General features: G+C 44.4%; 1 protein-coding gene across 2 annotated transcripts in view; it reads left to right on the forward strand.

The window, feature by feature from the left end:
• The first annotated feature begins 10,308 nt into the window (after positions 1-10,308).
• Positions 10,309-25,018, forward strand: part of INPP5F (inositol polyphosphate-5-phosphatase F) — a 37,295-nt gene continuing 22,585 nt past the window's right edge. The window contains exons 1-2 of one of the 2 annotated variants that reach the window (XM_050334465.1): positions 10,309-10,471; positions 22,790-22,870. In XM_050334465.1, the coding sequence (XP_050190422.1) occupies positions 10,375-10,471; positions 22,790-22,870 (178 nt within the window). In that variant the 5' untranslated portion in view covers positions 10,309-10,374. Of the gene's footprint in view, positions 10,472-22,789; positions 22,871-24,022; positions 24,117-25,018 lie in introns of those variants that run through there. The other variant, XM_050334479.1, reaches the window with a different exon arrangement.

The raw sequence follows: 25,018 nt of genomic DNA on the forward strand, positions 1-25,018 counted from the left end.
TCCTCCCTGGTGGATTTTATCTGTCAAGGATGGGACAGCCAAAGCTTTCTTTGCTTCTAAAGTTGGAACAGAACCTGAGGACATTTAGGTAGATGACAGAGGAAGAAAAGACTCAATTTTTGTATCAGTTCAAATGGACATTTGTGCAGAAGGCACATCTTGGCAAAACCAAGCTCTCAGAGTCTGACAAATTTAAAATCTAAGCCCCTGAAGTTACTTGGCCTTGAGCAAAGAAACTTGTTCCTAACTAACTTGATTTGCTAAATAATGCTCCAATAAAGGCAAAACCCACCCAGTGGAAGAACTCACAGTTCCAGAGAATGGCAATTTAGTATTAATCATACAGGTCTGGAGGCAGAGGAGGCTCAGATTAGATATTAGAAAATGTTCTCCCTGTCAGGGTGCTCAGGCATTGGAACGTGTTGCTCAGGGAGCTGGTGCAGCACCCCTGAGGGGTTCTAGAGGAGCTGGGTGAGGTGGTTTGATGGTTTAGTGGTTCAGGGCTGTGCTGGGTTGATGGTTGGACTATCCCAAAGGTCTCCCAGCCTCGATGGAAGGTCGGACGGTGCCGTGGGAGGGCCGGGCCAGCAGGGAGCAGCAGCGCCCCGCGGATGGCGGCAGAGCCCCGCGGCTTGGGGAAAACTGGGATAGAGTGGAGAAATGCCACCTGAGACAGCACAGAGGGCAGCCACAGTCACTGCCCGGCCCTTCTGGCCACGGCACGTAATGCCATGTTGGTCTCGTGGCACATAAGCATCACTGTCGGCTCAGTACAGGAGTCACTTACGAGTGCAGAGTGGCTGAAACCCTTCAACCCTCCCGACTGCAAAAAGTGAGCGGGGTTTAGGCAGTGCCAGCACGCTGTATCCGTGATTTTCCCTCCTATGGCCCTGGGGAGCTCTGTGTGAGGTTTCTGAGCACCAGAAAAATACAACATTTCAGCCCTGCTCTTTAGTAAAGTGCCACTTGGAGTGGGAAGTTGGACTAAAGATCTCCAGAGGTCCTTTCTGATCCATCTGCACTTCAGTTTCTGAAAGACCCATCTTAAAGGAACAAGATGTTGATATCCCAATGAATTATTGAGTAAACCCATCTTTTGTCGAGGGTGCTGTTTGTCCAAGCCAGCCCAGGTCAGAATTCATATAAGCCCCTTTTCCCCCGAGATGCAGTGGTTGCTTGTGCATTCCAAGTGACTTATGGCACCAGCAAAAGCCACCAAGGAGCCACAGGAAATTAATTGCAGTGTCAATAGCATAACATAAAGGTGTTGATTCCCAGTGCTTCCCAAATCTTTTTCCCCTGAGCATTATACAGCCATTGCAGGATGTAGTTTTTATTTTATCTTTTATAAACTGAATCCAAATGCATTAAACAAAACTGATAATTCAAATTACATGCTTCAATTGAGAATCAGATCTGTGAGCAGAGCTGGTTTTGTTAGTGTTAAATTGCCTTTGCCTTTGGATGCTGTGTTTGATTAAGAGTAGGGCAGTAGCATCTATTTTTAAGATTGTTAGCAAATTTAACTGGAGTCTGTGTTTATCTTTTTCTCTGTAATTAACATTCCAGCTTGAGGCAAATCAAATCAGCCAAACAGAACAACTGCATGTGTAATGCACCAGTTGGTCTCAGAAACCTCATTTCAAACTCTTTTAGTCGAGCAGGGAAGTCATTTGGGGACTTGCTCACGTTTGTTTTCTTGGGTTTTGGGGCGTTTTTTGGTTTTGGCAAAAAAAGCCCCCCCAACACTGAGACTGTCATTGTGAAGACTCAGAACCCAGCTGGAAGTGGCAGAGAAAGCAAAGAGGGTTCAGCAGGATGAGTGCTGCAATTCTTCGTGGCTGGCAAGTATTGCTACACCTTGGCAGGAGCTTCTACTGCTCCTCAACAGGTCCATGCAGGAGACAAGGAAACCAGAGGGGAGGATGGATGGAAAGGAATGGAGGATGGGTGGATGGAGGAAATGTGGAGATGGGCAAACAGACTGAGATTCAAGAAAATAAGATTGTAACAAACCATCACAGGTTGAGATGAGGAAGAGATGACATCACCTCATTGCTGCCTAACCTGTTAAACACCAGAGGTGGATTGTGCCCTGCTAATGTCACCAGCAGTCCATTCCCAGGCTTGTTCACCCAAAGGCTTTGTTCTAACTCTTTCTGCCTGTGGTTATGCTCACTGCTCTGTATTTGCTGGGGTAAGGCCTGGGATTGTTGAGCCTCACAAAGACTGGGGGAGGATCTTTTCAATGTGTGTAAATGGCTGATGGGAGGAAGAAAAGAGGATGGGGCCAGACTCGTCCTCAGGAGTACCCAGTGAAAGAATCAGAGGAAATGGTCACAGACTGGAACACAGGAAATTACATTTAAAGTGAAGATTAATTTTTGTCAGTGTGAAGGGGGTCAAACACTGGCACAGGTTGCCCAGAGCAGCTGTGCAGTCACAGTCTTTGTTGATACTCAACCCCCCAGGACATGGCCTTGGGCAACCTTCTGTCTCAGATGCCACTGTGAGCAGAGGGGTTGAACCACAGCCACCTTCCAACCTCCACCAGTCTGTGATTCAGCCGCAGTGGACAAAGAAACCAGTTATTCTTGTCCTCTTTCCAGCAATTCTTATGTATTTCAAGACTGTTCCTGTTTCCCATGAGAAACCAGTGTAAAGAATCCTAATTCTTCAAATCTCAAATCCCAGCTTCTCCAATTCAGATTGCCCTTGCTTTCCTTTGGCCTGTTTTCTGTTGGTAATCCTTGAAATGATTGTATCAGACTGGATGTGGTGTTCCCACTGAGGCTGACTCACAGCCCAGTGAAAGAATTACTGACAGGTCTTACATACAGTGCTCCTGTGCATTCATTGTACATTGCTTTTTTTTAACCTTTTTGTGACTGATTTCTTGATCAATTTATGATCTAGGATTACCCCAGAACTCCTGATTAACCAACTGCTCCTGTGTTTGTATTTATACAGATGATTATTGCTCTTGGATATTTTTCTCTTGCCAGACATTTCATTTGTTTCAGGTAATTTATTCAACTTGCCACAATAATCTCATAATGGAATCTCAGTACCCAGTGGGCTTTCTGACCCTTCCAGCCTGATAAATTTACTTTGTACCCTTGTTATTCCATTATTTGGGCCACTGATAAGGATATAGGATAGTACCAAACTCACGCACTAAGCATTAGTAACCACTCTACAGGAGAAAATTCCCAATTATTGGGACTGTGGAGGTGTCATAACTGGGCTGTATTTCCTTAGATAGTTAAGGAAAGTCACAAAGAACAGGATCAAGGGCCACATTGAGTGCAAATGCACCCTATTGCCCAGGACTTCTGGACTGTCATAAAAAAGAAAGGATGTTGATTCAATCTCACATTTTTATGTTGACTGATTCTCAACACTTGCTCGTACTTGGAAGTACACACTTCAAGTATTTTCTATTCTTTTTTTTTTTTTTTCATTTAAGAAAAGGGTCTGACTGACCTAAAATTCTGGGAGCCTTCCTCCTCCTCCTTTGGGAAGCTGAGGATGCTGGCACAGATTCCTCAGTCATGTATAAAGCCATAACCTCCCAGTGCTTTCCCAGACATTAAGAACAATGGTGAATCAGAAGTCCAGATACTTTTCCTGCTTTCTGGGGATTTGCTCATCCTCTGCTGTTTTCAGAGATCTGTAGTTACTTCTCTCAGGTTCTCCTGTGTGCACCTGGTCCTACCAGACTGACGACATGCTGCAGACTGCTGCAACAACACATGCTTGTAATTTCTGCCTTCAGGAATTACTGAGATAGATCTAGTTCCTCCCACAGCCTAAAAGCTGTAATGCTGTAGATGGCAGGCTTAGGTTACCTCAGTAAATGAGATGGTGCCTTGCAATTCTTCATGTGCCTTCCCCCAAAGAGGTAATTCACTATTTATATGGAGTTTCTAGGATATTTTAAATTTTTTTTTTTTTTTTAGGAATGGCCTTGACCTTTTCTCAGAAACATCTGGCAAAGCTGAGTCACCCCTGTAGCTGCATAACTCATATGTGTCATGGTGTTAGAGCTCTCTGATTTATCACACACAGTCATGCAGCTAGAGTATAAAGCTGGTACAGAAATGCAGTATTAAATTGTTCAGACAGATGGATAGATAGATGTTGTAACTTAATTAAAATGTCACACAAAGTGAAAGGCAAGTTTCCAAGTGTTGCACGTGGCTCTGATTCCACCTTGATCCACTCCAATCTTGCTTCTCACTGGCATTTCCCTCCACAGATGTAAAACCTGACTGACTCTAACTAAACAGTACAGAACTTCCCTGATTTGTCTGAGGTATGATTGCACATAAATTTTATTATTATTTCTAGAAAAGATAGAACTTGTTTTCATTTATCTGCATATAAATATGAATGTAAACTCTCTCAGCATGGCAGTTTAAGACATTTTACACTTGTCAATGTAGTCAGGCTCTAACACTTGTGCACAGCAGGGAACAAATGCTGCCTTTAGTCATATATGTAAAAGAGAGGTACAGAGACCTTGTTATTTATTCCAGGGCAAGGACACATTTCCAGTCCTCTTCCGTTTCATGTCTGTCCTCCTTCCCTAGGTTTTACAGTGACCTACATATCATTGCCCAAGAACTGCAAAGCCAGCAATAAACACTTTTAGCCTGCATACAGCAATGATCATCTATCCCAATTACTCTAGTACAGAACATATAATCTCACAGGAAAATAAAGTTCTTTTAATCTTCTGGTTTAGCCCTTTGAGAGTCATGAGAATTGTAATTACCGGTGGAGTATTTAACTGAGCATCAAGAGCTCGAGGATTGCAAAATCTACACAGGACTTTTTTATCCACATGCCACAGATGAAGGAAAAGCTGGTAAGTGCTTTTTGACCTAAATTACTGCCCAGAAGCCAGAGATTCTGCTCTAGGGAGGGAAGGGTTCAGTGTCACTCTTCAGATGTCATACATCCCTGCTCCTCTCCTAAGTACTGAGGGCAGTATCTGCAGTGTAAATGCAGTGTAAATGCTGTGTTACATGGAGGCTGAGGTTCTGCAAACAGAGTTCTGCCAGGGACCCTTGGGCAGGTGTGTCAGGGAGGTTCCATTATGGCTCTGTCTGTCTGACAGAATAACTTCACTGCCAGTGTTAAAAACCATCACCTCCTCAGCCATCAGCTCTGTGCTGGTGAGGCTGGGTGAGGTACAGCAAGGTACAGAAGACCACTTACTGTCCCAGCTCACCTGGGAAAGGGATGGCCACTGGACAAGCTGCTCTGGATGGCAACCTCGGAGTGTCACCACGGGGCTCTGCTGAACTGGACTCCTTACAGCTGAGACAAAAACCAGGACATGCACTCCAGGCCTGCCTCAGGTGTGCTGCAGTTGCTAAGGGGTCTGTAGGGCAAACCAGAGCTAAGCTTAAATAAACCCCTGGAATGGGGATAGTTCAGGAGCTGCATCCTCAGTGCCAGCTGTTTACTCCTCCACATCCTTTGCTATTCCACAGCACTGCTTCCTAGAGGAGGCAAGGCTGGCTCTGGTGGATTTGTAACGCAGACAGGATCAGGTTCTGCTTGGCAGTGCAGAGTGAGTGACACTAAAGCGAGTCCTGACCCTAGGAATGCAGGGTTCTGCTCAGTAAGGACAGGTGAGTGCACTGCTACTCCAGTCACTGTGATCTGAAGGCCAGTTTCATAAGCAGTGTTTCAGTAGGTTATTCTGCATCTGCACATTCAGTTCCCAACATGCTGCCCAAATGCTCGTGGCTATCCAGTGCAGGCCTGGGACAGGAATAGAAACACACAGCTGGGGAGGAGGAGAGGATTATTTAAGCTGGTTTTAGCAGTATTGTTGCTCAATGTCACTGCGTGTCAAACCCTGAAAAGTTCCCTCTGGAACAATTTCTGGAGGATTTGACCCCAAGTTAATTTATTGCATGGGCTTTTGCTGCAGCTCTACAGGTACATGTGCTGTTTGAAAAACACAGTCACAACACAGAGAATGAAGTCAACCAGAGTGATTAACATAAACAATTTGTATCAAAGCTTTATTAACTGAAGGGGGTACTAAAGTATGTTTTCCATCACAACCTGGTAATGCTTAAAATGGAATGCTGAAACCACTGGCTTCCAAGCTGATCAAAAATATCCTGTTATCTTTTGTTCCATCCCTGAAACATCTGATTCTGTTATTGCCTTTGACTTTGGTGCTGGTTGTAAATCTCTGGAGTCTGAACTGCTCTGGCTTTGCACAGCACGTGGCACAGGGGGGGTCCTTATCCATAACTAGAGTTCCTAGGCATGGCACCAATGGAAACAATGCCTCATAATTCATAAATATTCTATACAGTAATAAGTGCCAGGGGAATGTGGAGCAAGAGGAAAATGATTTAAAAAAAAAAAAAAAACAAAACACTTTTCCTGCATTTATTTCCATCACTTAAAAGTGACAGATTTTTGCACTGAATAACTAATACATTTCCTTTTCCTATGACAGCCCAAACCAGGGAAAAGTGACAAAAAGGGATGTATAACACTTCAGAACTTGGCAACTCTGGCTGTTCTTCAGGCCTTATTTGATGCTGGGTCTCAGCTGCATTCACAGCACAGGAAGTTACTTATGCAAAGAATGGAACACAGATATTTTGCTATTTTTGCTCTTTTGCTACCTAATTGCTGCAACACTAAGAAACTGAGTAGTCATATTCAGAAATAGAAACAGAAAGGATGATAAATCTTGGGGGAAAAGCAAGATCCAGTGAATCCTGCTAACACCAAAAAGATAACAGTGATTTTTGTTTCTATAATATTAAAATAGAAAAAAAAAAAATCAGGGAAAGCAAAGCAGCTTCCAAGAAAGCAACTTACAAAATTGATGTTTAAAATTTTAAAACAATGAAGAGCAGCTTGCTATTTACTGTGGAGAAATTCTGAATTCAATGTGGCCTTGCTATGGGATAAATAATATTTGAACTGACAAAGGCAGATCAACAGCACAGTGAGGAATCTTTTCATGGGCACTGGCCTGGTAGCCTGCAAAGCACAATTTGGAAAGGCAGAATAAAAAAGAATCATAGGCAGTCAAAACATTCTCATTTACTTCTTGAAAATGGTCTCATTGATTTGCTCTCAACAGCAAGTGCAACAGAGGGAAATCAATAGCTTGTCCATAAGCCATACAGAATATTGCAGATATTAACCACACACACATGGCTTTGAAGAGAAAAGGTTATGGTTTTCCTGGTGCCCAGTGAAATGGAATATTCCCATTGCAAAAACGAGATTTTCATGGGGAAGGAGGAGATACCAGAGCAGCTCTTCCTTGAGAGATAGCTACAGCTGCCATATGAAACAGTTATTTCAGTGGAAAGAAATCTAAAAATAAATTCAGGCAAAAATTCTTATGCTCATCTGCTTTCCCTGGTTTTGAGGGAGTTTTCATTTCCATGCCAAAAGCTAATGTTCACACCAGGAGTTTTGTGTTTTTCTGTTATAAAACACAACATACAAGTATTTTCCAGAGTTATTTAATATTGAAAGTACATTTACAGGTACTTCAGAAATGTTCTAGTGGCAACTGCTGGCTGTCCCAAACAAACCTCTTTTATCTGTTATATTGCCAATCAGGACACTTCTGTTCTGAGGAGGTTCCTTCTCAAAGCCAGGCCTTTCAGAGGGTCTATTTAATGCATAACATAACCCCTCTAAAAAGCACACAAAAGCCTTTTCAAAAAAGTATTTCAGAAGAGGAAAGTAACTCAAGAGCCCTTCTTGCATCACAGTTCATTCAGCCATCTCACACAGCAGGGAGATTGGAATCTGATTGGAATATTGCAGAAGCCCTGATCCATGGATGTGACTATCACAGATTTATTATTCCCATTCCTGTGTTAGGAGGAACACATTGGAGCCACCTGAGTGACAGAAACAGGCAAACCACTTTGTCTTGTCTGCAAAAAAATAAACCCCAGCTTGCAGGGAAATGAGGAGGTGTAAAGGAGGCTGGATGGGGAGAAACTCACCAGGCTGCAGCGCCAAAAGGAAGCACATGGAAGGTGTAAGTGGACAAAAAATAGTTCCACAACTTCTTAATCACAGACATATAGAAATAAAGTTCCTCACACTGTGTATTTGTCCAGTCTATCCGGTCAATTGTACTTCCAAGTACGGAGTGTTGCTAAATCCCACCCCTCCCCATTAATCAGCATTGACACTTGAAATCAAGCTGGGGGCAATCAGGTAATGCTAAGACTGCTTGACTAATTGTCAGCCCACGCATTTCCTCACTGTTCATCAGCCAGGGACAGCGAACTGCAAACATGCAAAATTCATTTTCCAGTTCTTTCCCCCTTATGCTAACAGACTCACAAAACCAGCACCCAGCTGTGAATCTGTGGAAAACACATTGAATGCAAACAGAAAACTACCCAAAGGGGGGGGAGGAGGAAAAAAAGCCCTGATCAAAGTGTGATCAAGGGCAAAACAAAGTCTGCCCTTGAAATCCCTGTAAGCATTTTAACGGCAACCCTGCACATCGCACTCCACCACTGAACTGCTCAGGAAACGCCTCCAGAATAGAGATGATATGGCAAAGGAGAAATATTTAGTGAATTTTGATAGTGCAGACTAAAGAGAGGGGAGCAAAAACAAAGGGTTGTGTTTTGACCTACTGAGTCATTCAGTTCTTAGTGTTTACACCAGAAAGGTTCTGAAGCACGTGCTTATCTTTAAAGATGTTAAAGTCTGATTGAACATATTTAATTTATACATCTAAAGTCATGCATGCACTTGAGTGTTTTTCTAGACTGGCTGCTCAGAACCTTCCAAAATCAAGCTCTTTCCTCGGTCTTGGATGTTAACATTCGATAAGGAGATTTCTCATTTCTTAATGCCCTTTAGCCACATGTTTTATAGCATAACTTACATGAGTAATACATTAATGGAGAAATGTTGTATGAGAGAGAAAACCATCCTTTCAGAGAGTGGTTTGAACGTAGTGCTGTTCTACTCCTGTGGGTGGTTTGATAATAACTGGTAAGCATTTTAATTTGTGAGTTGAAAAGGCCAGCCTGCCCAGCAGCCCGTCCCTGGGATGCCACCACAGGGCTCTGTCACTCACCTCCCTGGATGCAGGACGGGATGCTTTTTGTTTGGGTCCATTTCTACCTCAGTTTTACAGGGAGTGGAACTTCAGCTCCTGTAATCAAGCAGAAGCTCTGGAAGCCCGTGGAGCCGTCAGTGAGGCCGGGAAGGGGCCGGGGCAGTGACAGGTTCGCTGGTGCATTTCCCAGTGCTGCCTGGAGAGGGGACAGAGGGAACGGTTTGTCCTTGTACCAGGAGGTGCTGCCTTCCGTATAAACATCGAAAATGAAAACGACTCCTTTCACCACTGGTTACCTGCTGTATCAGCTCCTGCCGGGTCCCACCAACAGTTACAGTCGCTCCACCATGGGAAAAGCTGAGGGCACATGGGGCTGAGGGGAGGGGGCTGAGGGGAGAGGGATGAGGGGAGATGGGGCTGAAGGGAGATGGAGATTAAAGGAGTGGGATGAGGGGAGATGGGTGAAGGGAGATGGTGCTGAGGGGAGATGATGGCTGGTACTGAGGGGATCGGGACTGAGAGGAGATGGATGATGCTGAGGGGATCGGGCTAAGGGAAGGTGATGGCTGGTGCTGAGGGGAGGTGATGGCTGGCGCTAAGGGCAGATGATGGCTGTGCCGAGGGGAGGTGATGGTTGGTACTGAGGGGATCGGGATAAGGGGAGGTGATGGCTGGTGCTGAGGGAGATGGCGCTGAGGGGAGGTGATGGCTGGTGCTGAGGGGATCGGGCTGAGGGGAGATGGCTGGTGCTGAGGGCAGATGATGGCTGGTGTCGATGGGAGGTGATGGCCGGTGCCGAGGGCAGACGATGGTTTGTGCTGAGGGGAGGGGATGGCTGGTGCTGAGGGGATCGGGCTGGTATGAGGTGATGGCTGGTGCTGAGGGGATCGGGCTGAGGGGAGGTGATGGCCGGTGCTGAGGGGATCGGGCTGGTATGAGGTGATGGCTGGTGCTGAGGGGATCGGGCTGGTATGAGATGATGGTCTGGTGCTAAGGAGATCGGGATAAGGGGAGGTGACAGCCGGTGCTGCGGGATGGGCGCGGCCCCTTTAAGCGCTCGCTGGCGGGGCCGCGCGGTGTCACGTGCGGGGGGGCCGGGCCGGAGCCCGCGCTCGCGCCGGCCGAGGCAGCGCGCGCTCCCGCGCCGTGCCCGCGCGCCGCAGCGGCCATTGCCCCTTCGAGCCGGGGGGCGCGCGCGGCGGCGCGAGCGGCGGGACGGCCCCGCGCGCCCCTCCCTCAGCGCCCGCCGCCCTTCCCGCCGGCGGCACCCGCCGAGGATGGAGCTGTTCCAAGCCAAGGACCACTACATCCTGCAGAGCGGCGAGCGAGCGCTGTGGTGCAGCCGGAGGGACGGCAGCCTGCAGCTGAGAGCCGGTGAGCGGCAGGGGCAGCCCCCCGGGGCCGCGCCCGGCGGGGAGAGGCGGGCCGGGACCCCTCTGAGGGCGGGCTGTCCCCGGCGGTGCCCGGAGCTCCCGGGACCGGCCCCGCTGCCCCCGGGCTGCGGGTCACGCGTGTGCCGGTGCGTGTGGCGGGTCCCGCCGGGCACGCACCTCCCCGTGTGCTGGTGTGTGCCCCAAAGGAAGCAGCGCTGCCCCTGCCCGGCGGCGCTGCCGGGGTGACCCCCATGGTTCCCGGTGCTGGGAGGTGTGTGGTCCCCCCGGGGAGCACCGGCGGGCGCGAAGGGCCGTGTTTGGGGTGGTGTCCGCCTTACATAAGGGATGCTCTGCTGGGTGGGCACTGCGTCCGTGAGCCGGTGTGCCCCGTGGTGCCCCTGCTAGGACAAACCGAACAGGTGGCTGCGCTGGCCTGGGACGAGGTGATCGTTAAGGTCCGTTCCGATCCCTTGCCATTCTGCGATTTCTGAAGTGCCCCTAAATTTTTTAGTGGCTGTGCGATGACAATTGCAATGCTACGTGTTAATATCAGGCGGAAGAGACGGTAACGTGAACAACAGTTGAGGTGGAGTTGTGTTAATGGGAATTTTGAAACAGTCGTGATTACCCCATCCTGCCTGGGAGTTCGGTCGGTAAAGGTGTCTATAAAACAAAATACATCCCTTAGAAACTGTCTGACTTTGAGTAATGTGGGCTCCCTGCCCATGGCATGGGGCTGGAACAAGATGATCTTTAAGGTCCCTTCCAATCTCAACCATTCTATGACTCTGGGATTCTCATATGTAGCTTTGTTGTAAAGGATCATACTGACCCTGCTTACATGTTAAAGATGCTCTAAATAGCTGTGGGTTTCACCAAACCTGTGGCAGGTTGCGCAGATGTTACTCACAGCTTTCTAAAATTGGGATCTATGCTCTGCCAAAAGTGGTGGCTGAGTGTACATGTGGCCAGGTTGATTGTCCCAGTCCAGTGCTTTGGGAGCTTTTTTAAAAAGGCTGGACAAATGTATAGGGAATCATCAAATGCTGTTGTTATCTGTGTTTTCCCAAAGAACTGGTTTTCATGCTGCACTTTCTCGTGTTGTGTTTTCATCCTTGAGCTGTGTCTTGTCAATGCGATTTGTTTGTTTGTGTCTCTTGGACAAAATTACAGTGTGTGTCAAGTTAGCATGAGTAATTCTAGTCCATCAGCTCGCTAACCCAGCAGTGCTCTGATTGGTAAGCGATCTTACAAAACACTTGGTGTTAAGCTAGCAAAAAGCACTGCTGGTCAATGAAGTACATGCTTTCAGAGGGTGAAAAAACCCCAGCCCCTCAGGTTTAGATTTGTGATAGCTGTAGCCATCTGCATAGGCGTAAAAGCTCTTACTTGACCCAGAGTAGGAAAGGCACAAACTAATGAGCTGTAGTTCTGGAGACTGGTGTTCCAATACTTCACCAGCATCAATCCCTTGTTTTCACACAGCCGTGTCTGTGTTTGTTTACTTTGTCTTGGTGTCCATTCACCCCCGGCAGGCTTTGCTATGCCCAGCAGTTTGGCTGTGCTGCTCAGCAGCATTCTGCCCTTAGCCTGCCTCTCCATTTTCAGCCAGGTCCCATGTGATCCCTCTTGTGTGTGACCTGCAGATTAACCAAAGGTAACGTGATATTGGAGTGTCTTGGTGTGCTTGAAACTCTTGATTGTTAGTCACAATCTCATTTCAACGTGTTTGTAGTTTTGTGTTTCCAAGCCTGTCTGCGGCTCATCTTCTTGACAGCAGACTTTAGGAGATGAACTGCCTTGGTGTGTTAAATGTAGAACCAAGAAAGGAACAGTTCTCTTACAGGAAGCACTTCTTGGATCAATAGCTCTTTCTTGTATTGAGACAAAGCTGCACATCCTCAATTTTACAGTTTTATTACATTTATAATTGAGGCCACTGTCCGGAAATGAGCAAGTGGATTTCTGTGTGATGAGTCATTGCCATGTTAAGAAAAAACAAACAAAGTCATAACCTGTGTTCACTGACATGTTTAATAATCTGTCAAAAGGCTGTAATCTAACTATGTGTCTCTGCTTGTTGTTGGAGGCCTTGGTTTTATTCTGTCCCACAGAGGCTGCTCTGAGTTAATCTTTGTGCATTCATGGATTGAAATAGATAATGCTGGTAAACCTTGCGAAGTGTTGCTTTATATGGCAGGTCTGAATCTAAAGAGCTGGTGCTAAGCTTTGGAACACTCTCCTCCCTCAACTATAAAGGCATGCTCAGAAATTTGCTAATCTTAAAAGCAGTATTTCGGACCTCTTTGAATCGTGGAGGTAACAGCTTGAATGAAAAAAAAGGCAAAAAATCTTGTTAAATATTTGCCATAAGCAGAGTGTGAGGTTGGCCCTAGTTTGAAGGATGTCTGCCTGTGTTTACAAGATGTTTCTGGAGTTTTTTTTATTCTCTAAAATGAAAGCACTAATGAGTCACCTGCAGGAAATCCATTAATCACGTCGGCATCATGGATTTTTAAGGAGTTTAGCTGTCTACAGTGTACTTTCTTCAGTGGAGTGAAAAAACATGTGTTGTTCAGCCATGCCTTAAATACCTTCCATCAGGTCTTGGTCAGGATTTCACTCTTGAATTACTCTGTTTATGCTCAGGCTGTTCCTGACTGGTAGCTCTACCCAGGTTATACACAGAATTTTATTGAAGGTGTTGGTATAATTTATGTGTTTATATTTGCCTGTGTATACATGTATAGAAAGGAGCAAAAGTACTGAGGGCATTCAGTTCTTCTCAGTGTTTTCTTATCAGTAGGAAAGAGGAATGAGACTGTGTTGTGTCTTGGAAACTTCTGCTATCATTGTGTTGGCCCTGGTAATGCTCCAGACAGTAATGTCATGATAAATAAGATTGGGAATAGCTGCTACTAAAACTTTTCCTAGGAGCTGTGCTGATTCCCACCACCCTGGAATAAATCCCCTATCAGATATTGAGTGGTCCCCAGACTGGAGTAACTAACACAACTTCTAGGGATGTCACGCTCAGAGACTCCACCGTTTCCTCTGCCTGCAAGAGCAAGGTGATGTTAAGGTGTGTCTGAGTTTGGAACTGTAGATAGAGGCAAATGAGCATTTGTCTGTTTTAAACAAACACTTTAGGAGTTTATTTTTACAATATTCATTTTCATCTGTTGAAAATGGTTGTGAACCAGCAACTGAAGCGATGCCTTTTAAGTACTTCCAGTGAGGGACATGTTGCCAAACAGTATTTTCAGAGTATCAGGGGACAGATTTCAGGATAAGTGTCTCAGTTTGATAGTGTGAAATCTCTGAGGCACAAATCATAAGACCATCTAATATTCTAGCTGTGTGCTTGCCTTCTCCTCAAAGGCATTACAGGAGCTGTGTAGAAATCACTTGTCAGGATTCCTGAGCTGTCCTTCATGGTTACAGACTGGAGGAGTTCCTTTGTGTGAAGTCTGATGCCTGAAAACGCTCCAGTGAAGGCCTTGAACTGCTAATGAATGGTTTGGAGTGAAACCACTGCTGCCAATACATGTATTGGCAGATTTAAGGCTGCAGAGGGGTCCTGGGCATGGCTCTGAGCGGGGGATGGCCTGAGTGCTAACTCATGCTGCTGAATGATTCCATGGAAGATTGCCTTCCTGCATTTCAGCACTATGTCTTGGAAACTGCCTGTCTATTCTGGGAAACGAATTCCACAGGAGGTGTAGCCTTAGAAAAATTCTCTCCATATTCCGAGTTACTTCCTAAGGAACCTCAAGCTGTTTTTTGACACCTTTTTAGCTGCGATGGTTACTGCTCTGCTTCTCACCCTTGCTTGCTCATTCTGTTCCCTCCCTTCCTTGCTCTTCCTGAGTTGTCAGCACCACGTCCTTGTGGGGATGTGACAAACCAGATGTCAGAGCTGATCTGTGGGAGCTGCAGCCCAGCAGGAAAGTGTGCTGGGATGTTGAGCAGCTGGGACCCCGGGGCTGCCTCCTCCTCCTCCTTGTACCAGAGAACAGAGGGCACTGGGGTGGGCTGCTCTGTGTCCTCTGTCAGGTTAAATATTACATACATTAGTCAGGGTTGGAGTTGCTGACTGTGAGGCAAGATCTTCAAATGTATTTATGAGAGACAAATTATTTTCTACTTGTAATAAGTACGGTCTACTGGGAAATTTTACCCATGATTCTTTTTACAGAGCATTCTAAACCTGAAACTGAGACTTAACCTGGGTTAATAGTATGCCACAGCCTAACCTGGTGAGAATTTCAATAAATCTTGAGCTGAGGGGTTTCTTTACTTTCCTGTTGAATCTTAGCAGGTGACAAGTTGTCTTTCTTCTTCTTTTCCTTCTGTAAAAGAGTTTGGAAATGGCAAGCTTGTCCCAGGTCAGAGGCTTAGATGTCTTGGAATTCCTGCCCCTGCTGAAATGGCTTTAGGTTTAAAGGACATGAAAAACTTCTCAGGCTTGATATTCTGGTGTTGCTGGTTCCTTCTTTTTTCCCCAGAATTAAAATGCATCTAATTCAAGTGGATTTTTGTGCCTTGAATTTTGCTAGCAAAGGTTGGCTCATCTTTGATCTCATGGGTTAGTATTAACTCAATATTGAATGGGAAATTGCAGACTAACTACATAACTGAAATATTTAAAACAGAAGATACTGACTTCAAATAAGAAAGGTCTGCATCTGTACCAAAGGCTTGTGCCTTTTTTCATCTGAGCAATGCTGCTATTCTTATTAGGTTCTTTCACAGTTTAACAGTGTGGGTGCTATTTCAGTGCTGGATGTGTTAGGAAACATTAGAACTTTAGTGGTTTTAAGTTTTAAACTCTCTAAACTGCATGAAAAGGCAGCCATTTATTTGATATTGCTACCTGTGGCTTTCCAAAACAATTGTTGTAGCTTGAAATGGGATTTTTAAATGGTCTTAAATTGGTACTGTTAAACATCCAGGAGAGACCTGGAAGTTGTGCTGCAGAAAGGAAGTTACCGCTGTAGCTTCTGAAGGTGAGAGTTCTTTAAGACGCTTGCTGAAGGTTTGGTGTGACTTGAGGAAGCAATCTGCTGGCCACCTGGGACATTTGTGGGGCACTGCCAATAGGAGAACATCTTCCTTTGCTGCTCTTCCAAAGGGCTAAGCTGCAGCTGCCCCAGGAGCCCTGGCATTCCAGGGACTCCAGAGCAACTTCCACTAAATACTTCCCTGTGACACTTCTCAGATGGGAGGTTAGAGTTTTTATTTAGAAGTAAATTCTTCAGTGCAGTAGCAAACGTGTCTCAGATTTATCTCAATTAAACACTGAGTGGGTTTCAGAAACTCATTCTTTAGGTTCGTGCATTGACAATCATAGCCCAGAGTTTGACAGAATGAACTTTTTACCCTCAAATATCTCAAAGATTTGAGACTTCTGATTAAAGCTTTTTTTTTGTTGGTATTTAGAGACTTCTTTAATGTTGTAGAGAACATGAATTTTTAATATACATAGAGGTTTTTATGCAAATTTAGAGTGAGGAACATTAATCCTCAGTCTTGTTTTCTTGTTCCAAACATCTCTAATTACTTACCCAATAAAATCTGGGAGAGAACTGTGTTCCTGAAAAGCTGAACCAAGATGAATGAAATGCCAGTGGAACACTTAGGTTTTCCTTTTAAGGAAGAAGTCTTACCTGAAGCAGTGTTTGCTGTGTCTCTGAAAAACTGAAAACAAGGCTCTTGAACATACTTTTTGCTGGAAAAATAGGTTCTATTTTGAGCAATTTAGCAAGTCTTTATCTCTGATAAAGTATTTGGGATAATAGGCAAAATCCTGCTGAGGTGCTGAAGTCAGTGGCATAACAGATGCCAGCATTGTGCACAACAGAATCCTGAGCCAAATTTAAATGTATGTGACTTTGCCCCAGAGGTAAAACGTAAATGGCAAATATGCTGGTCTGTCATTAATTGTTAACTTTCAGTTTTTCTCCTCTCTGTTGCTCAGTTTAGGAGAAAGAGCAACTTTCCTACGTATGACTGATGGTTAAGTCCTTCCCTATATTGATGTGCTTTCCAGTAATGTTGAAATGCTGTGTTGCTGCTTGTGACTTGATTAACTAGTCAAATTGTCCCTAACAAGTTTAAAAAGAAAAGAAAATAAAGAGGGAGGATATTTGTGGTGTGTGTGACATAAATCCTTTACTCTTGTTCCTGAAACACACCTGCCAAGTTTTTAAGTCCCTTAGTTAGTGCTGGTTGTTTCCAATCCCTGATTCTTTTTGTGCTTTGAGTCTGATTAGTTGGGCAGTCAAAGTGGGCAGTTAATTGTGGTGTCAGAAGAGCAGGTGACAGTGAGGGAAAACTTTACCTTGCGTAGTAGATTTGGCTCACCACACCAATGCCAGTAATTCTCTCATGGCTCTTAAGAAGCATTAACGTAAGTCAGCTCAGTGATTAGCAAAACAAACTAATTTCCATAATTGTGAACTCCTCCTGCTCAGTGAATGTTTATATTTAAATTTTCTGAGGATGGGATAGCTTTCTGGCATTCTTCTCCAGGAAGCTGCAACCGAGCAAACTTTTAATAGAGTGTCTGCAGAATGAGTGAACACAGTGTTTAAGCTGTCAGGTTGGTAAGTAGGTTTGAATAAAATCTTTCTCCTTCCTGTTTGACAGTTTCCTTCTTGCAGAGTAAATAGGATTAAAAAAAATGCGGACAACCTCCTGCTTTCTTGGCTTTCAGGATATGCCCACGAGCAACTTGAGCTTGGCTGAAAATGGGAATGTGTGTTGGTGTGTAATAATAATATTAATCAGTGCACTGTTGTTACTTTTAGAAGGGTAAAAGATATTATTTCCTTTCCTGTATTGCTTCTGAGAAAGTGAGTGTTTACTAGTGCAGTTCAGCAGTGTGAAGGATTAAGGGAAGTTCTAAAGTACAGAAAAACCCCAAACCAACCAACCAAAAAACCAACCCTCTGAGTCAGTGGCTTGGCACGCATTTGCATTTGAGAGTCCCTGCTGGGCAGTTTTCTGAGCGGTATTTCCAGGTTTGTGGAAGGGCTGTGAGGAGCTGATCCTAATTTCAAGCAGTTGAAATGCATCTAACAGCTTGGTGCACACTTTTAGCCACCGACAGCAGTGGTTTCCAAAGGGGGGTGCACACCCCCGTGGGGGCACTGTGCAATCCATTGGGGTGTGGGAAGAAAATATTTTATACCATTCAAAAAGAGAAGAGAAACAGCATTTTAAAATTGTTTTATTTCATCCATCAAAAACATCTGAGTTTTGTATGTTTTATAATGTGTTTAATATTAGTCCAGTAGAGCATGTAACTAATTTATAAATAAATATCCATCTATTTGGTGTGCCTGCTAAAATATTGCTTTTCCTGGTGTGGAAGCTGATGAAGTTTGGAGGCCCCTGATCCACAGGGTCAAGTTGTGTTTGGAGCAAACAACTGGGAGCAGCAGTTTGTTGCCACTTGCAGTACAGGAGTTCCTTGTGCCATTACATGGAGCACTGGATACTCTCCAGACAAGGGAACATTTCCCACATGTTTTCCAGTTTCCCAAGCAGTGCCTGGTGACTCGGGGGATTTTGTGGCTGCAGCAGAATACAAAGAAGTGTTTCTCTCTCAGGATGAGTAGTGAGGATTCCTTTTTGTTAGGTGCTTTCTCTGGGACTCGCATCCTGCTTTTGCAGCAATACAAATCCAAACTTGTATTTTCTGCTCCCATCCCCACTGCTTTAAAGTTGACACTTTGTGACAATTAAGAGCTTGTAATACTAAATATCTTTTTGCAAGTAGCTTAAATACAAATGTAGAAATCTGTGTTGAAAGCAAAAGGCAATTAGCCTAAGTTTCGTTTGCATAAGTAGTACTTTATTTCCTCCAAGAGAAAGAAGTTCAACTTTATACTCTTAAGTCTTCCCAGTTAACTTGTAATCTCTTAATCCTGGCTAATATTTCAGAAGACTATTCAAAGATGAACTGGAACTTGGAAGCAGACTTTCTTTTGAAAAGCCACAAAAGGTCATGAGGGTCAAATAACACTAATAATAAAGTCTTGCCGTTGTCTTTGATCTAAAGCAGACACAATTTAAAGAAAAAAATCAAATCTATTTAAAAATAGTATTGAAGTTTTCTTCCTGAAAATTAACCCTTCCGGTGTTGAAAGTTACATGAGCAGAGCAGAATGATTTATTTTGGCTTTGTACAGCGAGTTATTCTGCTTTTGCTGTATAAATATCTATTGCCTGTGCTGAGTGGTGAAGATGATTGAGGGTTGCTGCTCTGTCAGATCGTGGGAGGAGCCTTTGAGCAGTGGTTTGTGTTTGTGTGTGGGTTCACGCACTTACCCATAACCTGGGCTGGCAGTTGAGGGCTGTGCTGTGTGATTTGTATGCTGAGTACAGTGACAGGAAACACTTCCCAGCTGGGGTCCATTGCTGAGGGAGATCAGAGGTGTATCCCCCCTGAACTCCAGCGAGGTGGAAAGATAGCTCAGCTGCATGGTGGACTGACAAGCACCAGCTCGGGAGTAGGGCTGGGCTCAAGTGCTTACAAGTGAAATGGTTTCTCCTCCTGCTGCCTCCTGAAACTCTCCAGACAGTCCTGTGTGGAGCAAGTGGTTTATCCCAAAGCAGCACTTGGTTTTCTTATCAGAATTTGGGCCTGGCCTTGGATCAGCTCAGCTGGTGGTAGAATGGAGAAAGAGCCGGACAGCAGTTTTGGCTTTTGATACACTTCCAAGTTGCTTTTGTATCACCTTTATCGGGGTTATGTTTGTGTAACCACAAAGAATTAAAGAAACTTCTCATGGCTGCTGGTGAGCTCTGAGGGGGGTGGGGAAGGAATCGCATCAAAGCTGGTTTTGTTGAGAATTTGTGACGGAAGCTCCATTGTGCTGCAGCTACAATGCTGATACAATCACTGTGAGCGGTAAATGTATTGTCAGGGATCTCTAATCTCTGACTGCAATCAGCAAAAAGACGTGAATTCAGTCAGTGGGGAAAGGGAAGGAATGAGCAGGTTTGTACTTCAGGATGGACACTTAGTAAGCAAGTACATACCTCAGAGTATTATGGGTATGTGTTCAGGCCTGGCAGACTGGCAGTTCTGAAATTCAAACACACTGAGGACAGCAGAGAGCTCCTCGAGTCAGGGACAATCTTCCAAGGAGCTCAGCTCCTCTCCTAGTGACTCTCTCTGGACACCGCTGCTGTGAAGGACAGTGACTGTTTGGACAGTGCTCATTATCACCAGCACAGCACTGTAAGGACTCTGTTTCAACAACACTGTGTTGCAGTTTAATGTTGATAAGTCTTTGTTCCTGGCTATTTGAGGTTCCAGAGACAACCAGCACGACATCTCTAGGAAGATAAGTTTGTGTGGGGAAACAAGAGTAACTGTGTTGATAAAAACTGTATTTCACATCATATCTCAAAACATTCAGTCTGTTTTGGCTGTAGAGGAAGGTCTGGTGCTTCCTTTGGTAGGGCCTTGGGGTAGTTAATTCTTATTGATGGGCATTTCTGTATGGTTACTTTCCCCCTTGGCTTTAAAAAGATGTGGATACCTTCTGTAACACATATCACTGTCTACTAACTTATGCTGCCTCTTAAATTCTTAAATTTTACAGTCAAAGACTAATCTCCTGCAGGCTTGCAGTTAACTTTCTTGGATCCCTGTATATTTGAAATCATTTACATGAGCAAAGATTAAGCGGTTATAATTTTCAAAGATGCAAGGTGGTGGCTGAAGGTTGCTGCTGCCAGATTTGCCAGACAGACTCAATGGTTGCAAGAGAACAGTCCTGAAGAATTTCAAGTGTTAGAAGTCAGAGACAGCTTCTTCCTATCCGGAGTAAATAGGACTGCACTCAACATGAACCCCATCTTCTCTGGGGGTGTGTGGAGGAATGATAGTTAAACCTTTTAATTCATGTGGTTCATCCATCCTACATTTCCAGAGTGCTCTCTTCAAGAGCAAGAGGTTCGTGTGGGTATTTTCTGTCGTGGTATTTATTCAGCACGAGTGGGTGTTGGCTCTGAGCTGAGATGTGGCTCTCACACAGGAAGCTGAACTATAACCAGTAACAAAGTTCTAATCAGAAGGTTGGAACCAGATATGTTTTTATTTAGTTAAAACAGCTTGCTTGCTTTGATGCTATCACACATACTTTCCTATAGAAAGTTCTCTAGAAATAGCGTAAGAAAAAAAAATAAATTTTGTGATACTTTCACCGAAGGAAGTCAGTGTGATTCCACAGTTGGCATTTTTTCACAGCCAACAGGCATTTCTCTTTGCACCTCAGTTTTCTTGGACACTGAAAAAAATGTTAATCTCCTCAAATGTTGCTAAATATGTGTGGGGTTTTTTCCATATGTCCTGCCTCCCCCATAGAAAATTTTCTTAAAACAGTCAGCCTTCAGCAGTAGTAGCTTGATAATCACACTTGTCTCAAGAGCTGGTGCTGCCCAGCTGGTGGATCCATATTTGCTGTCTTTAAACTCTCAAAGTGGAATGTGCATTTAACTCCAAATACATGCTTTTCTTTTCCAAAGCCTGTCTGTGCTGTAAGTCAAAGTTTAGAGCCATTTCTCACCGTGCCTCTGCTACTGGGGTAGTTGGTGTGTTATATCTTGGGCTGCCTCTGTCAGAGGAACCCCCAGGAGCGAGAGAAGCGCTGTGTCTGTTCTGCTGTCTGCACAGTCCCTGATACCAGCTCTCTTCTGGCCTTTGTTTAGACAAGTCACTCTTCTTTCCTCACACCTGTAATCAGACCAAAATATTTGCTCAGGTCTCTGTCAGGGGATACAAGATGTGTTTGGGTCCTTCAGCAGGCACTGAGGGCAAATCAAACTGTTCAGTCATGCCCACTGTCCCTGCTTTCCTGGTGCTCAGCTCTCTGCATTGGTCTCCTGAAGAAGTTGATGTGGTTCCTGCATCCTGTGCATCCCAAGTAACTCGGTAGCTCTGCTCCAGTGAAACGGGAGGAACAGGAGTTTGGTCCAGGCTGGTTCCACATGCTCACTGCAGCTCTGCCCTGCTCCTGCAAACACTGCTTTAAATTCTGCCACTGGGGGCTTTTAGCTCTTGCTTGCCTGTGCACAGGCACGTGTGATCTGTCCCACTGAATCAGCTCATTCCAGATCTACCCTCACCTCAGTGGTTTCTGGTGATCTCATGTCGATGCTTCTCTTTAATGAGGGTCTGCTGTGTTATTAAAGGTTGTGCTAAAAGTTAGAAAAAATAAGCATGCTCTTGGAAGATCAAGTTCTCAATTACAAAGTTTCAAGGAGGGTACAGTGCTTTAAAATAAGTGTGTAAAAATAATCAGACTGTCAGTTGTCACCTGCAGATCTCAGACTTCCAAGAAGAAACAAGGTCTTGTAAATAAAGTGTATATAGGTAGATGATCTATACTCTTGCATTGTATGAGTTTTTTCTTTCAAATATTCATCTACTTACACCAATACCTAAGATACTTAATTTGTCTGGAGGTTAAAACTGGAGGAACACTTCTTACCTTGGAACAAGTGCATTTTGGTGGATAAGAATAAACTTGTCCTTTGTGGTACAGAAAACCTCTTCTCCTTTGGTTTTTTTTCTCTCCTACACAGGTATCATTTGCTTTTAAGGATTTGTTTTCACTTTAAAGATTTGAATTAGGAATTCTATTCTTTCCCCGACTCTTGAATCCTTGAACAGGCACTACACGATTAGAAACTCTCATCACTCTCTGCTTTCTCTTCTCCTTCCTATTTATTTCACTGGAATTTAACAGCAGGAGAACCAGAAACCTAACCCTTAACTTTTTGTACTTTGGTATTCCATGTAATTGTGGAGAGCCTTTTAACAGAAGAGGAAGTGTGTGTGTGTGTGCATGTTTATAGAAAGAGGATGTGAAAGCAATAGGGCTGGGATCCTTTGGGAGGGACTGCTGGAGAGTTCACATCTGCTGGGGTTTGAGGCTCTGCAGATAACTTGGTGACCTGTGTTCCATTGCACCAGAGCCTTGTAAAGTTCTGCTTACATTACAAATGCAAACGGATGTTAAAAGAATTAAACCTCCATTAAATGAGTTACTGTAGCTCAAAGCTACTTCCCCCACCCCCAAACATCTGGGAAATATCTGGGGTAGGGCTTTATGTAGAAAATTAGTAATTTGGTCATAGCTAACCACAAATTGAAGAGCCTGTGCATCAGCTTACTGTAGGAATTGTGGTGTGTTTTCTACCCTCTAAGGTGGGCAGAGTGGAGAGGATGACCATCACTGGATTAATTGTCCTGTTGAGTTTGCTTTTTAAATACAGGAACTTTGTTCTTTTTTTGCAGCCACTGATCTTCTTTTGGCTTGGAATCCCATTTGTCTGGGCCTGGTAGAGGGAGTCATTGGTAAAGTTCAGCTTCACACAGGTATGTGGTTAGTTCTGTTTTGATGGGTTTTTTCTGTTATGGTTGTTTTTTTTTTTTTTTAAATTTATTTTGTTTACTGCTATATTTGTTTTAAAGTCTGTGGTATTACAAATAATAGTGCATAGCTCAAATGGAATGATGTGGTATTTATACACTGGAGGAGTACTCCCCAAATATCTGAACTTGTCACAGTGATTATATTATAGCTGCAGGTGCAAATTCCCTCTGTTCTCCAGTCTGTGTGTTTTGGTTTGACACTGGATGTAAAAATAGAGAACTGCATTTGCAAATAGTAGAAACTTGTATTTGAGGTCCTATCTGAGGCTCAGTGTGAGATTTATAAAATTCTTAAGCCTTTCTGAATAATCCTTTCGAGGAGATTCTTGTTGTTCTACTGTGGTACAGAAACTAATGATGGAAGTTTGAACAAAAGTATAAGGCTTGAATTCTCAATGCTGTATAAAAACCTGAAGCAAAATTGCTACGTTGCTAGATGAATTTTGGAAAGCAAAAGGAATACTTAAACTTGTTTGTAGGTAAATGACAGAGCTATAAAATTAAAGCAGATGTAGAATTCATTGTTATTTTAATGATAAGCCTGTTTCTAACTGATAGTAGTAATGTTTTCCTGTAAAATAAGGTCAGTGCTCCTTTAGCTTTATCAGCTGCAAATCCCTGTAGCCACAGTAAATATTTATTTTGAAATATAGCAGCTGACACTTCTGCCAGTGGAGTTCTGGCTGTTTCCTGGCAGGTAGGAAAGGGAGCCACGAACACTTGCTGGGTACCATTCTTTGGTGAGTGCTTGGACCTGCATTTAAAGTAGTGCCTGGCAATATGAGCAATACAGGTAAAGTTTCAGCTGTGTTCCAGGAGAGCAGGATGTGCTGAAATGGATCAGATGTTTGTGCTCTGTTGAACAGAACAGATGAGTCAGGGTGGCAGTGTCAGAAATGGAGAGCAGGCACTGGTACACACCAGCAGTGCCCTTGGTCAGAGCAGTTCTGGGAATCCCAGCTCCAGAGTTCCAGTCACCCCAGGGCCTGTTCCTGACAGTGCTAGTTCAGAGCCCACCTCTCCAGGAAGTTCACCATCACATCCTCTTTCCAGTTGCACCTCTCCATCTTTGAATTTCACTGATATTTCTGTCTGTGCTCGTTCCACAGAGCTGTTCACCCACCCTTTTCAGATCCGCTGACAAGAAGTGCTTCAGACTCTGCCATCTCCCTTTCTCCTCTTCCCCCAGGTTCTCTGTGCTGTTCAGCATGTGCTGTCCATGATGAATGATGGCTGAGCTCCAGTAGTGACCTCTTCCTGCTCTGGGGAAATGCTCACTGACTGGTTTTGGAACGTGTTTTTGTTTGTGTGGAGTGTGGTGGTCTTGTTTTTTAAACCAAGCCCTCAGGTGCACAAAAGCCTTGCCCCCCTTCTCTCAAGGGAGTCTGGTGGAAAAGCCTTTCAAGGGGGAGACCAAGTGCTTTTTGGAAGGTTTTAGTTTATTGTTTGTTATGGCAGCTGAATGCCCTTGCATGTGTGCTTCTTGTGAGGTGCTTCCTCTGCTTATGAAATCTGAGTTGAAACTTTCCCCAGCTGGGACACTGTAACAGGTGTCAGCTTACTGTTGTCATGCAAATGAAGATTATCAGGTAATAAGCCTGATATCTGCTCTTCTTTCCATGTGTCCTGTGGAGCTGTTGCATCACTTGTGCTCATCCAGGCATTCCACTCAGCTGCTGCTGGGGTCTGGAAATGTTTGGTTTGGTCCCTGCCTTGTTCAGGTGACACCATCACCAACCGTTGTGATATTCTGCTATTTAGTGATGCAACAGCCCTGGAAATGATGTTTATTTTCTACCATTCAGTGTCTGAAGAAAGAGAGCCTGCAGCTATTTGTCCTTCTCTTCTGCTGCCTTGAATTGCTGACATGTGCTGAGAGGTGTTCTCTGTTAGGTGAACACAACGAGGGGCTGGCTGAGATGTCTCACAGAGATCTCTCGGAGCCTGTTGTTGTCAATGAACTCCCACTTGCTCATATTCAAATGTGGTTTGATGTTTTCCTCTGGCTGAATCCTCCAGCGGTCTGTAACAGTAACCTGTCTTCATTACTTATTCCTGTCTCAATCTTTGTCACCTGGAAACTTTATCAGC

Source organism: Myiozetetes cayanensis, unplaced genomic scaffold, assembly GCF_022539395.1.
Source record: "Myiozetetes cayanensis isolate MyiCay16 unplaced genomic scaffold, myiCay2020 scf10, whole genome shotgun sequence".
In the NCBI taxonomy this organism is placed as follows: Eukaryota; Metazoa; Chordata; class Aves; order Passeriformes; family Tyrannidae; genus Myiozetetes; species Myiozetetes cayanensis.